Below are 15,510 nucleotides of genomic sequence, written 5' to 3'. Positions count from 1 at the left end.
CTTTAATTAGAAAAAGGCCTCAGGCCTAAAATAGTTTTAGTCCATGGATGGGTCAGATACACGAGAAGAAAATAGAGAGAGTTTTGCTAAACGATTCGCTTCCACATTCAGCGATCGGGAGAGATGAGAGAATGATATCCCGACAAAAGCAGATGAGATCCTTTGGATATCTTTGACAATACCAAAGATCTCTTTTACCTGCATGTCGTTGTTGATGGCTCTGATGAGCGTTAGGTTGTCAGAGAAAGCTTTGAGCTTTTGGTGCTCAAGTTCCACTGCTGAGAGGAGACCAGATCGGAGCGCAATTGCTTCCGCTACTAGTGGTGAGGTGATCGATTCAAGCGTAGCTGAACCATGGCTGAGATGAGTTCCATTTCCATTAGAGAAGATCCAAGCGATTCCTGCCCGTTTTGATCTCTTATCGTATGCTGCATCAAATATGTATGTCGTGTAGGCGCCGCTTTCACCATTGTTTCCTGTCGATCTTCTTGATGTAGGTATCACTTTCTTCACCCATTGAATCTGTTGTTGTGCTTTGAATCTAGGAAGAGAATGGAACAAAGAATAAAGACAGCTAACTTTGGATTTTTTCAACTTCAGACAAAGACTATAGAGAAGGATCATGTGAGGTTCGGTGAGATAATTATTTATGTTATCCATGTTCCCATTTGTCTTTAGGCTTGATAACACTTTTATCAGTAATATATCTATTTAGCTTTTATTTTGTCAACGATTTCAATGATTTGACTCTTTCGGCCATTATGGGTCATCGTTAAACACTTCACCATTGCAATTGGCTCAGTTAATCCAGTTGCTTCGGCACATCTACAACTTGAAGCTTACAAGATTGAAATCAAAACACTAAAAGTAATTTAAAACTTTGTGTAATGAGTAATGAGCGCTGGTTTTAGAAGTGTCATAGACTACTGTTATGTCATACTCCCTCCGTTACTTAATGATAAACTTTTTAGGAAAAAAGTTTGTTTCAAAAAGATGTATTTTTTGTGTTTTCTATGAAAAAATTGTAAACTTCAAGAAAATTAATTGATTTTATTGAATTACTATTGGTTAAAAGTTATCGAAAATTGAAAATTATAGAAAACAATACATTTATTATGGTAGTTTAATGTGTTTTCTTAATATGTGTGAATATACTAAAAAATCTATCTTTTAGGAACGGAGAGAGTATTGGTTAACATCTATTTCTGTTTTATTTCAAATATGTACGTATTATTATAAAAAAAAATAACCATATACTACATATTTATTTCACATCTACTCAAAAGTCAATTTTATACTCCATCCGTTCCCGAAAGTAAGATGTTTTAGATTTTTTACTTGTTCCACAAAGATAGATTTTCTATATGTTTAATGTACTTTTATACTTTTAAGAAACATTAAATATGAAAATATTTGAATTGATTAAATTTCATTGGTGAAAAGTTATTGGAAAGTGTATAATAAAGTAAAAAAAAATTAAATTATAAATATTTATTGAATTTTTAATAAACATAAAAACTTTAGAAAATCTTACTTTTATTTATTTCACGAACTAAGGGAGTAACATTTAATATTTACCAAATAAGAATTTGACGTCACCTTCTCCAGCGGTATCATAAATTAATTAGAAGAACAGAGATAAATATTGTTAAATTACACAAGTTTCATTTATACAAAGCTGGACATTAAAAAAAAAATAAATTAATCAAAAACAAAGACATAGAAGAGAATTAAGCAGCAGCAGTTAATCCAAGAAAATCAGCGGCGGACTTGGCCATAATATGCGCAAATTCATTGAAACTAATCACACCGTCACCGTTAGAATCAGCCTCCGTCATCATTTCCGTCAACTCACGGTAAGTCAACGGATGTCCCATTTTAGCCATTGACCCAGCAAGTTCCGCCGCCGTTATCTGACCGTTACCGTCACGGTCGAACGAGCGGAAAACCTCCATGAGCTGCTCCTGGTTAATGAGCACCTCCTCGTTGAGATCCGGCATAATCGCGACGACGAGCTCATCGAATTCGACGGAGCCGTTACCGTTACGGTCGATTTGGTTGAGGAAGAGAGAGATCTGATCGCCGCGAGGTTTGATACCGAGGGAACGGAGGAGAGCGGCGAGCTCGAGGTGCGTTAGGCTTCCGTCTCCGTCCATGTCGAAGCGAGCGAAGATGTCTTTGAGCTGTTTGATCTGATCGGTTGGTTTCGTAGAGGCCATTGATGGAGCGGAGGAAGAAGGAAGATAACTTTTTGGAGAAGTTTTCAGTTTTAGGGTTTTTAAAAGAATTGGATTTGGGGATGAATAGTTCTTAAGTGGATAAAGCGCGTTAATGGAGACGAAGTTGAAAATAACAAAATATTATTATTGCTGTTTGTGATTGTATTGTATTCCCGCGTCGTTAATCAAAATTTACATTTTCATTTATCTTTATCTTTATTTCATTTCTAGATGTGTTTGATTTTTATTTTTTTCTTTCAATTATTGACGAGATATTAAATATGTGGAGACAGATTAAAGCGGATTGACGGTGAGATCATTAATTCGGAAATTGGGTAGGAACTAGGAAGCACATCACACAACTATATTCTTGTCCAATAATTATGCTTTTTTTTTTTTCTTTTTTTTTTTTTTGTTAAATACTCTTTCCGTTTCTGAATAAATGTCATTTTGACATTTTTCGCACAGATTAAGAAATAGCTGAAATATATGTAAGTTGTTATTAATTACTCCATTCTGACCAATAGTATTTGAGATAAATAAAATTATTTATAAAATCAATGCAGTTTGCAATTAATTTTCAGCTAAAAATAAATATAATTTGCACTTAAATCATAAAGTGATACTTTTTATGTAACAAAAAAAAATGTTAAAATGACACTTATTATGAAACAAATAGAGTATTAAAATGGATTATTTGGAAGGGATTGTGGAGGAGGTAGAGGAGGAAAAGGTCCCAGAACTTTGGATATAATAACACCATAGCCTAGAGTTTTTTTTATAATATGGGAATATCCGAATTTGAATGCCCTACTACTCCTTTAGAGACCGGTCTACCAGTGATAGGCACACCCGGTTATTCTACGTGGGAATTAGATACTCAAATCGTCTTATCATGCTGATGGGTAAGTCAAAATAGTAAATTTTTAATACATAGCGTTTAACTCCTTTCCGAGCATGTATTAACATCTGACCACACATGCGTGGTTAACCATAGCCTAGATGTTTCAGGATTGACCGATCCTTACTGCAAAATAATATTACATGATGATGTTTAGACCATAATTACAAATTTTGGTCTGGAACTTTTCAATACTCTTTTTGTTTTTTTTTTAATACAAGTTTTAAAATTTTTATACATATTAAAGACATATTAAATTTTTATTATTAATACATTATTTTAGTTGATTATTTTCAACAATTTTTACTAATAAATTCAATAAACACAATTATTTTTTTGAAGTTTACGATTTATAATTTATTACCATATAATGCATTGAAAATGCAAAAGTACACCATGATGAGGTTTAGTATGCCAATTTAATGGATCATAGTATGGCAGTGATCATGTAAGCCAATGCTGATGGATTTTATATGATGATAGAACCAGATTTTCGGACCTAGAAAGTATAGCAAGAGCATGTCCCCCCTTACTGCCTTACACTTGGGGTTGGAAGCAAAGGTTGTGGTTCATAGAGTGTTTGCTAGAACATCTCCGACCCAACCTCAAATCCTCAAATTTTGAGGTTTTGTGTCATTGCAACCCAACTTCAAATCCTCAAAACTATCTTTTATTTTCTTTTTGGTCCTTATAGTTATTTTTGTTCATAAATATTAGTAACTTTTGTTAATGTCAAGGACTGCAAATAAATAAACTTTTAAGGATTTTCTGAGGATTCATGGTTGAAGTAACTGATTGATCCAAAAACGGTGTTTATGCTGGTGATATTTGTTGGAATCATACAATAAAAAATCTAAAGATAATGATTAGATTCTTGAGGCTTAAGAGAAATCAACATAGAAATCAAATGGAAAATGAACATCAAAAAGAGTTTATTGATCAAAGACTGTATTACAAGTATGATTACAAGTGTAAGTAAATCTAAGAATCCATAAACTCTTTGTAAGAAGTGTTCTAGGTCTAAAATAGAAAAGAAAAGAAGAGATCTTTTCTCATAAGGAGGTAGCTCCTTGTTTATAGAAGAAAGGTGTCTAGGGTTTCTTAACAAAGTGGGCCTAGTTCATTGTCTTAATGGGCCTTGAGGGAGGATGTAAATCCACCCCCAACAGTAAGTCCCCCCAAGTTCGTTGAGAGAGATGAAATCGATCTCTGCGAAGTTTACGAATAGGGTTTATTAGACAATGAACTAGACACATTCATGCCTATGACGGTTTAGGCGAGTTTATTTCGAACTTGTGCCTAGTAAAAAGCGAGCGAGTTTGCTTTAAACTCGTCCTTAGCGAAAGACGAGTTTACTTGACTCATGCTAAGACAGAGGCGAGTTTACTGAGAACTCGTGCCTAGTAGAAGGAGAGCTTCTGTAAACTCATGGCTAGCCATAGATGAGTTTTTGTAAACTCGTGTCTAACAATAAGCGAGTCGACCGCAAACTCGTGCCTAATAAAAAGCAAGTTCAATTTAAACATGTGCCTGAAATACACGTTTACCGAACTATTGCTGATCCGAAGTCTCGTGTTGAGATCGTGTGTGCTAAGCAAGTTGTTGGCTTGTGTGTTTGTTAGGCTATGATGATGTTGAGAAATGTACCGGCTTGTGCTGTTTGTATTGCTTCCGACTAGCTCGTAGATGTCTTTCAAAGCGTGACGACATGATGGTGGCGAGCGCTTGTTGATTCTTTGGTCCAACGATCACTGGTCACGAAAGACACAATCATGATTAGATCAATGTAAACCCAAAGACATAATCAACTTTGGCATAATCAATAAGTAAGCGATCAAACTTATAAGAGGATAAGCAGCTTAAAGTTGTTTAATGATTTAAATCACAGTTATAATGTATGCGGTGACACATATGTGTTATTTAAAAGTCACGAAAGCATGTGATAATGTAATTTAAAGGACTTATCTTTGCCGTGGAGAAGATGAAATGGTTGCCGAGAAAGAGATAATGAATCGAACTCTTCTTATCTCCACTTGCAGAGAATGCTGATCAAGTACTTGACGAGGTGACTAAGCCCCAATGACATAATGGTGTGAAGTGTGGCCAAATCATAAGCTTGTGATCGGCAAAGAGTCGAGAATCAAGATCAGAGCCAAGATTGAGATGAGGCCTGAGTTCTTCCGGGATAGAATCCGATACGATTGAGATGTACAGCTACTAATGTTTCTGCTGACATATGACGAAACAGAACTTAAGAACGTGCTTGCCGAGAAGAGACAATGAGCTCGAACTCATTTCTTCTTCAGTCTCTTGTACGCAACCGTATGAACCGTGATTGAGTCATGATCCTATCGCTGAGATACGACTTGTATGCCTTCATCATATGTTTCTGTTGTTGAATCTGAGATCAGTAACGCAACAAATGAAGCTGCTCCTCGTCACGCTTTAGTTCGACCTCAAACACTTCGCACGGCGTGTCTCCAAAGAGATGATCTCAATGGATCGCTCTTGTCTCAGCTGAGATGGTGGTGAGCTCTGCGTGTCACAAAAAAAGTCGGCAGAGAGAAGCAAGAGCTTTCAATGGAGGTGTGATGGGGTTTCATCATTGATTCAGAACATCTTGTGGCGACATTACGCTGGAATCAAGTACGTTTGCTCGCCATCACCAAAGTTGATGACTTTATCCAATCGTGTCTGGTGCTGGTCACAGATCGAGATCGGTGTAGCGAGGTGAAGAGAAGCTAGACGAGAACGTGGCTTGCCTAACTCCACATCTTTGCCGAGGATCTTGGCGGGATGATTGTCTTGAGATGTCAAGATGATTGAACTCTTCTTATCTCAGGGATGTCTCTGTTTGTCTTGAGATGTCGAGATGATTGGACTCTTCTTATCTCAGGGTTGTCTCTGTTCGTTGAATTGGTGACGAGGTGATTGACTCAAGATCACTCTTTTCTTTTTCTCTCCGTGTATTGATGAAGAAACAAGACGTATAGACGGAGGCGAGAACCATCAGAGTCTTGATCCAAACATCGTTGCAGACTTGGGAAGACTTGACTGGAACCAGAGGAGCTGAGGAGCTCTCGATGATGATTGAAACGAACTCAAGTTCGAAACTTTACGACTCCTCTGGTCATGGTGAACTCGTCGTCGGGCAGAGAAGCTCTGTCAAACCGCTAGCGAGTTGGTGTGGTGTTGTTTGTAAGCTCATGTCATCTCTCTCTCTCTCTCTCTCTCTCTCTCTCTCTCTCTCTCTCTCTCTTCTTTGGAGGATGCTGAAGCTTCTCACCAAGATAAAGTCACAAGCAGTCCCAGAAGCTTCATGATAAGATCATAGGTGTAGAGGCAGAGCGGAGCGGACTTCATGTCTGAGATCGATAGATTTTGGTTCCAGGGAGAGGAGAGACCAGTTTCTTGCTTCCTGGGAAGATAGAGGGCTCGAAGATCTGGTTCATGATTGGGTATACGGAGTATGGAGCTGTCATTTTGTGAGGTCGGGCTTGGACCTTGCTGAGTATGACGAGGAAGACGAGGATTCTCTCTCCGTCAGTGACGCGTCGATGACATATACCAAAAGCAAAGCTTTCTCATGAAAGCTTCAACCTGGTCCATCTCTTCTCTCCTTCGCATCATATCCGTTGAACTTGTCAAAGTCGCAGCTCTCTCTCTCCGGCAAAGACCGAGACTTTCGGTCTTATGTGGACGAGCTCTGTCTGATCGTGTCTCGGAGCCAACTTCACCGGCGGATCGAGATTGAAGAAAGTTTCGAACTTTCCCATTTTGTGGTCTATCTCTCTTGCTCAAAGACGTGTATATTCGTGAAGAAACAAACGACATTGATACTTCATTCTTTTTTTTTTTTTTGGTAGATCTAGGGTTCTTCCAAGTTTGATTTGCTTTGAAGATAGTTCTCTTTGGCCCCCTCTTTCTAGCGCCAACTGTTTGAACCAAAAACGGCGTGTTTGTTGGGTTGCTGGTGATGTTTGTTGGAATCATACAATAAAGAATCTAAAGATAATGATTAGATTCTTGAGGCTTAAGAGAAATCAACATAGAAATCAAATGGAAAATGAACATCAAAAAGAGCTTATTGATCAAAGATTGTATTACAAGTATGATTACAAGTGTAAGTAAATCTAAGAATCTATAAACACTTTATAAGAAGTGTTCTAGGCCTAAAATGGAGAAGAGAAGAAGAGATCATTTCTCACAAGAATGTAGCTTTTTCTTTATAGAAGAAAGGTGTCTAGGGTTTACTAACAAAGTGGATCTAGTTCATTATTTTAATGGGCATTGAAAGAGGATGTAAATCCACCTCTAACAGTAACCAACCCTTAAATCTTCATTTTAAAATTTTGCTCCGCTTAAAATGAGTTCTTCAGTTGGAGATGCTCCTAGAAATGGTGTAGAACAGTGATTTTTTAGATGGACTTTGCAACTTGTGCGACTGTTGTGGACGACCAGAAAGAATGGCCGCTATTACTGTCAGTTCTCTTATCTTAAAGATCTGTTTTCGTTTTTGTTATTTCTTGGGTAGTCATTGTAATAATTTTCTTATGCGTAAGAGCACACGCCTCTTTGTTTTCACACATTTTTAGTTCTCTCCTGAATTGATTATTTTGGAAGGAAGCCTTTTCATTTCTTGAATTGATCCTAATAAACAAGAACGTCGTAATATATATATATATATATATATATATGTTCAGATGGATACTGACTACAGTTTCTTTGATTTCGTAGTTTTGTATTACACATTGCGTTATTTAAAATCGACTTTTACGATGGTCAATGTGACAAATATCACATACTACTTGTATTTACTATATATTTATAACCTAAATCTTTCACTATATGTTTGAGAAATGTTAGTTGCTTATTAAACCATGTATGATGCGGATGTTAACAGAACAAGAACTTGCCAATTATATGATTTTTTTATAAAAATTTGGCTAATATAACATGGATTTCTAGGAACAAGCAAAATCCCAACCTAGTGGATATTTTTATTTCCACTAATTTCAATATGTGAAGTTGTGAATATATAATCCAATGAGTAGAAATTTTCTTCTATTATCTCATAACGACTTACAAATCTTAAGTCAAAGTTGTAATTAAAACAACTTGACATTGACGAAGAATTTTGAATTCTCTCTTGTCCCCAGAAGCTCCCAAACAAAAACTCACCATTCTTTGAAAACTCCTCCAGAGATTTTTCAACTTCTTCAATACACCCAAAGCCTTCCATCTCTATACTCATAATCTCTTTTATCCATTCCGAATCAACCCCGATTTTTTCTTTACATTCACAACCGAGACCCATTCGTTTTCTTCTTCGGTTTATTCCCCATTTTGTGTAGCACTTTCTCGTGTTCTTGACCAGCTTTTGAGGAAGTCCAAGGAAGATGAAGATCGCGAGTTGGAGAACAAGACAGTTGCAACAACACGATACAACGACGCAATCAGCTGCATATGTGTTAAGATCTTCCATGGAATCTTGAATAAGAGAGTCGAATGAGAAATAGAAAGACAATGGAAGAAATTAAAGAACAAACTATATCCTAACATATTGTAGTAATTTAGGATATTTGGTTTGAAGGAACTTCTTTGTTCTTTGCTTCTATAAGGAAGACATTAAGAAATGGATAATCAAGGAAGCAAAAACATAATAAATGAAGTTATTTGGAGTATTATTTAGGTAATATAATCTGTGAACAGAACTCATGAGATTACGATAATGGTGGTTAATTTTTCTTGAATAACACTCTACCTTTATGTAGCCATTCGTTTAAGATATTCTTTTGGTAGGGTATGGACGAAGAAAATGAGTTTATATCAGATTATAAAGCCTTTTCTGATTTTTGTAGCTAAAAATAAATTATTATTTTTAATGTGTATGCTGTTTACGCATTAAATTCGAATAGTTCTAGAATCTGAAATGATCATGTGATTACAAATCTTTCTGGAAAATGGCAATTATAATAAGTAAATTATAAAAAAAGTTCATGTGAACAAAAAAAGATATTAGTTCAAATCTCTTTGTGAAAAGCTGTCCATTGTGTACACGCGAAGTATCTTGTTAATAAAGATCAAAGCAAAGGTTATGTGATCCGGAACATCAATATAGGGTGAAACATTGATGATACGTTTGGCAAATTGTGCATTGACCATTTCTAAAAGGACCATGCCTAAGTGATCACCGGATAAAGCTATAGTATATGGCCAAGACAATAAACTGAATCATAATTAAACCATGCTTATAATCGGTAAGACTATATTTATAGAATTATACAGCGACAGTTAGAGAAATCAAATGACACTTTCATGAATCTTTACATGAATGTTAATAACAAACAAACCAAATGTGAATTTGTTATTTATTCGATTTCATATCAACAGTGTAAGTTCTAAACATGTGCTCAGAGTGCATTTGCACTAAGTCCTTCATTTTTGTTTTTGGGAATTTGTTTACAAAATAGGATCCTATTTTGATAGAAAGTATATAGATTAAGGTTCTATTTCAATTTACAATAGTATAACTACAGTTTGGAAAACTTTTTAATCTCAGGACCAGACCCATATATAGTTATAGAGAACAAAGAAAAAAGTTTCTCTACATGAAGTGTAAGTGATCGAATTTCTCAAACTTCAATCATGTTCTGTCATAAAATTGTTAATCGTTCAAATCGGTACAACCGCTTTTATTACACTAATCAAACCCATTAGCAAGTCATGGTTTCACGGCCTCATTTCTATCTGTTACCGCAAACCTCAACAAGCTCATCCCAATCACTATAGCTATAGCTATAGCATGATCAGAAACGATATGTCACGGTTCTTTACTATATTTGCCCTTTCATTTTAGTCATTAGTCTTGCCTCAAATTGGCCATGTATAAAAAAATAATTCAACTTGCATCAAGTTGATTCAAAATTTGTGTTAATGTATCTTGTTAAAAGCTTCGACCAAATCAGTTAATTATGGACGAGATGAGGCTCACTTGGTAAGAACCCCGTGGGCCAATTGTCATGCTCACGGGTTCGACGCCAGGCGGAGGCGAACTGTCCATTCTGTCACCAAATGCGGTATCGGGTGTTGGGCCTTGTCCCCAGCCCAGGTACAGCCCTCCCGGGTGAAGTGGACCGCTGCCTAACCGGACTCAGGGGAATGACCCACGTAAGTGGGGAACCCCTAGATTACAAAAAAAAAAAAAAAAAAAAAAAAAAATCAGTTAATTATGCCAATTAGTCGATGACTAATGATATTATAGTGGTCCAAAATTTTATGGGCCGACCATGTCGAAAAATCTACAGACCAACCGTGCCAGTGCCATAAATTAATTTATGCAGACCTGCTATAAGTGATTAAGAAATAAAGCAAGTTCATGCCAGAATCAATCAATATAGCGCCAATTTTTCCTGCATAGGCCCATGCAACAAGCTTAAACCAATCTGCACAGCCCTACCAATGACAGATGAATCGAAAGACAGATTGAACATAAACAGAAAGCAAAATCAACAGTTCAGGGTTAATCTTCTTTTGATTAAAGTTTACAAAATATATGTTTTTGGACTGCTTGTAGTAGCCAAACATTATGAAATTTCAAAAGCCAAAACTTATGTAGATGAGATGGGCTTCAAACCCTGTAAAAGCTTTATCATCACATAAAGAAAAATATATATATAGATGCTCTACCTCTCAATTCACGAAAACAGTGATTAGGAAAATGCTGTTTCTCTGTAGTCTGTAGATATGAATGAGTTTGGATGCATTTTATGAGTTTATCTATATGTGGTTCATTTTGCTAACTTAGAATTTACTTTCAGACGAGTTTGGATGCAAACTGATTTTAACTATTGGTTTGTACCATTTTCTAACAAGAGGTGTTGTTCTAAAAAAAAAAAAAAAAAAAAAAAAATTCCAGCAGCATATGACATCAACAGAATAAGACTTTGGTTAAAACCGGTTAATAGTTGAGTTGTGTTGTTACACTCATAATCTCATGTCTATCCTTTAAACTCACAAAACTTGCAGTCCGATGCGTCGATATATAAATATTCAACAAAACAAAATGATAAACCATTAGAAAAAAAGAAGCTTTTTGACTAAGATTGACATCGGATCACACAACACCGTAACTCCATTGCTTGCTCCTTACTGGATCCCATAAATACCATCTCTATCATCATCATCATGATTCATAAATCCCTTTGATGATGATGATGTCCAAAAATCCATTTCCATCCTTTGAAGCTCCTTCTACTCTTACTCAACTCTCGATCCTTCGTCGTTAACCGACAAGACCCTCCTCCTCCGTGCTCCAAAACGCCGTCGTTCACCACCACTTCTCCTCCAGAGGAATCGAATTTGAGATCAATGAAACCAGGCTCTTCTCCTCCGGTAAAGTAACTCTCTTTCATCGACATAACCCTCCTCGTGAAACTCATCGCCGACGAATCACTTTTCCGATGCTGCTCCTCATTGACATTACTCTTCCTCGGCGCCGCTTCGTAGTTGCTCCTCCGCGGATGGTTATTTATACTCTGTTTATGCTCTGTTTCGCTGAAGTTACTCCTCCGTGGGTACTCTGTTTCACTGAAGTTACTCTTCCTCGCCTCGAAACAGCTCCTCCGCGGCGGCTCCGATTCGCTGAAGTTACTCCTCCGCGTCTCCGTCGTCTCGCTGAAATTACTCTTCCTCCCTTCGAAGTTGCTCCTCCGCGTCTCCGTCGTCGTCGTATCGAAGACGCTCGAGCTTCTCGCGGCGGAGAAGGAGCTCCTCGCGCCGGAGAAAGACGACACGTCTTCTTCCGATCCGTTTAAGTACACGTTGCCTCCTCGGAAGCTGCAAAGCGATCTCGATCTCGAAACCCTTAGTGTCTTGCCGTCGTTGTTATAATCCAAACGCCAAGTATCGTTGTTGTTGTTCTCATCGAAAGGTCTTTCCTTTCTTGGATTAATCTTCCTCAAGAACCTCCCGAGTCTCGAGAGTCTATGATGCTTCCTCTTACTAATCTCAACGCAGCTGCTACTACTCCTCTTGAACACCACAACGTCCTCTGTTTTTCGACTCTGTTTCGTCGTCTTCCTCTGTTTCGCCGTCTCCTCGTCGATGAGAGAAGAGATCCTGACGTTTCCGGGTTCCACGCCGGCGTGATTAGGAGAGATGTCGGAGCAAGAGCAAGAAGAGAGTCTCTGTTCGCCGCACTGGGAGCATACGAGGTTAACTAAACGGTCGTTGAGACAGTACGGGCAGATTCCGACAGGGGAAACCGATGGATGTTTCCGACAAGAGAACTCTGACGGTGTGCTGTAGTATAACGACACGTCGTCGTTTCTTCGCTCAGTTGCTGTTCTCTTTCCTCTGTCTTTCATCTCGGGCAAGAACAAAATCTTGAAACAGGACAGAGGTAGAAAGTTTCCAAATTTGGAATTTTTGGTGCTTTTGTTTTTGGGTGGTGAAGATCCAGAGGAGTGAAGATGACGACGATCGGATCTTAAATTAGGGTTTCTTTTAACTTTTTCTTTTTTTTTTATGTTTTTCTCGTATTTTGATGGGAGACTGAGGAGATTTGAAAGAGCTGGAATGTGTAGTGACGCTTAGCTATAGGCTTCGAGAGTGTTTGCTTTAGCTTTACGTTTTCTTTTTCTTTTCTATTTATTTTTTGCCCTTTTCAATTGGCCCACCGATTTTTTATTTTCAAATTAAAGTTCATTATAAATGACTGGTTATAGAAGTTAGGGAAAGAAAATGAAAAACAAGAGAGAGAAAGGGAATATGATCGATAAAGTAGGCTTACAATAAAGCGACTAAAGACATGCAAAACACTGCTCCATGTGTTTCTAAATATAGGATGTTTAGAATTGTATTTTTTTTTTCTTTTTGATAATTCAGTTAATCCAGACACTCCGGAAATAACTCAACTAACGCTTAAATACACCTCCGTAGAAGGCATCTTGGAGGGCAGTCTTTTTCACCCCATTTTAATCGACGGTGGCCAGCAGGATTCGAACCCGGGTCCGTATCGGGGCCAAAGCTATTCTCATGTAGGATGTTCCAATATTTCTAAGTAGCTTTAAGTTTATCAAAAACTGTGTAACCAATCAAATTTAATAGTTTTATTTTGTAATTGGTTGAATAGTTTTTAATTTAAAATTTTAATGTTACTTTTTAAATAAAAAGTAACTTTCTTAATAAGTGTGTTTTACCTAAAAAATTTTATATTTAGGAATAGAGTGAGTATTTTAGTGTGAATTTTATCCCAAAATCTTCTTCAACCCAACACTAAAAATCACACAATTTTAGTGTAACACTATAACTTTACACCAAATTTGGTGTGATACTATTCACCACACTAAAACACTATTCACTCCACTAAAATACTATTCACTTATTTTATTAATAAATTATATTATTAGAAACAAAAAATTAAAAAATTAAATATATATAATATTATAAAATAGGTTTTAGTGTCAAGTTTAGTGTTGTGGTTGGAAATGAATTTGTTTTTAGTGTTAAAACTACAATAAAATAGTGTGGTTTTGACACTAAAATAGTGTTATGGGTCAGAGATGCTCAGTTGGGGTTGTTTTGTTTTCTTTCTTTTTTGTGTTGAATTTAGTAAAAGCCGAGGAAGAATTTAAATATCAAACTCAATTTAAGTTGATGTGATAGCATTCATTTTTTGTTTTTTTTTCCTGGTATCTTTTTATCTTATCGAATTCATTAATTTTGTAGCTACGATATTGATAAATAGGAGAAAACAAAAGTTACAACATTGTTCTAGCTGTATCTTTCCGCTAAGCCTTGATCGTTGTCTTCATAATCCTCAGGGTATTGCAATGAATCCAACTCTATTCTACTAGTCCGTTATGAGTAGCACTCGTTTCAAAGAGAGTACTTCTCAATTTTATAGAGAAACCAAGCCTACGTACACCAATAGACCAATCACTATTTGGTTACTTGGAACTATTTGATAATGACAGGATGACATTTTTCCACAAGAAGTCGATTTTGGTCATTTTGTATGGATCATTCTAACTAAGAGTAACTCCATCCATGGTATGAGAATGAAGTTTTCAAAAAGTGATTATATGCTAATTAAAGGTTAAAATGATGGAAGAAGTTCCCAAAAACTTTAGCTACCTATTCAATAGTTTTCAAATGAAAACTTGTGAGAACTTATTTGATGGGTATCTAAGGTTTTGAGAATTCTTTTGATCGATTTAACATTAGTTAGCATCTAATTACTTTTTGAGAATTCTGCCCTCATACTATGGCTGAGGGTGTTCTAATATGCACGTCAATGTCTTAAACCGTCCAAACGTGTATGTGTAAAAGCAAAAAAAAACATTATTGAACAAATAAGCGGACAATTACAAAAGAGTTATAAGAGAAAAATATAGTAAAAGATGGAGTGGTGATAAAAACAAGAGAATTAACATAAACATTGAGTACAAGAAAGAATGTATACATGAAGATGAATGAAGTCCGTATGAGGTCTCTTGTCAATTTCTTAATTAAGTCTTTGGGTTCTTCTTCTATTTGAGGAATCTGATTAAAAGTTCAATTTGATGTAAACACATGGTACAAACGAGTGGCAAAAATATATAATAGGTGTCGATCAGTGTAGCGAAACATTTAGATTACAATTCACTAACCAATGTTTAGTTTTTTTTTTCTTTTTGCTAAAAATGTTAAGTTAGAATTGAAAAATATAATAGAGAGATGTCATCTAATCAAAATAATTTTTTTATCAAAAGTCTTTTGAGTAATAGACGTGAATGGACTAGTTTCGTCGAATCTAATTTGTATATATATAATGATTAAATTGTGCATGCTTTGTCCTTTTCACTTGACATTTAAAATGTTCATTATCTAACATGTTCTTGCTAACATTATCTATACTTTTTTATGATAGTGAGATGGATCCAACGTGAATAAGATAATTCTTGGTAAGTCTGAATAAACTATATGCGTAAATATATAAACACTATCTATATTATTAAAAAAAAATTACTCATTTAAAAATGTTCTTACTTTAATTAAACTTTCTATTTTTTTGCTTGTCTTTTTCAGTTGCATTTATGAAATATCCTAAAACGAATAAAACTGCCTAACTTATTACTTGTCTTTTCAGTTATATTAATGAAATATGCTTAAATGAATTTAAACTCTATATTTTATCATTTGTCTTTTTCAGTTACCTTAAAAAAATATCTTTAAATAAATTTGGACATAATGTCATTTAATCAACAAAAAAAAACTCATGAGTTATCCTTACGTGCATAATTTTAATAATGTATATTTTAAAAAACGTGCATCATTAAAATGTTACTTAAACATACATCACTAATATATAACATGCATCAATAAAACTAGAATTTAACTCACACA

General features: G+C 35.8%; 3 protein-coding genes across 3 annotated transcripts; all 3 read right to left on the bottom strand.

The window, feature by feature from the left end:
• Window positions 1-1,582: 1,582 nt before the first annotated feature.
• Window positions 1,583-2,382, bottom strand: LOC106303756 (probable calcium-binding protein CML16). Its single transcript, XM_013740072.1, has one exon. The coding sequence runs from the start codon at window positions 2,217-2,219 to the stop codon at window positions 1,731-1,733; it is 489 nt and encodes a 162-aa protein (XP_013595526.1). The 5' UTR covers window positions 2,220-2,382; the 3' UTR covers window positions 1,583-1,730.
• A 5,687-nt stretch (window positions 2,383-8,069) lies between these two features.
• On the bottom strand, window positions 8,070-8,960 carry LOC106304649. The gene has a single exon (XM_013741050.1). It carries the CDS (start codon window positions 8,603-8,605, stop codon window positions 8,108-8,110), a length of 498 nt encoding a protein of 165 aa, XP_013596504.1. The 5' UTR covers window positions 8,606-8,960; the 3' UTR covers window positions 8,070-8,107.
• A 2,110-nt stretch (window positions 8,961-11,070) lies between these two features.
• LOC106301992 lies at window positions 11,071-12,918 on the bottom strand. The gene has a single exon (XM_013738494.1). It carries the CDS (start codon window positions 12,486-12,488, stop codon window positions 11,313-11,315), a length of 1,176 nt encoding a protein of 391 aa, XP_013593948.1. The 5' UTR covers window positions 12,489-12,918; the 3' UTR covers window positions 11,071-11,312.
• Window positions 12,919-15,510: the final 2,592 nt, after the last annotated feature.

Source organism: Brassica oleracea, chromosome C7 (genome assembly GCF_000695525.1).
Source record: "Brassica oleracea var. oleracea cultivar TO1000 chromosome C7, BOL, whole genome shotgun sequence".
NCBI lineage: Eukaryota > Viridiplantae > Streptophyta > Magnoliopsida > Brassicales > Brassicaceae > Brassica > Brassica oleracea.
The sequence above is the reverse complement of the archived record's forward strand: the minus strand, read 5'-3'. Positions and strand labels throughout refer to the sequence as shown.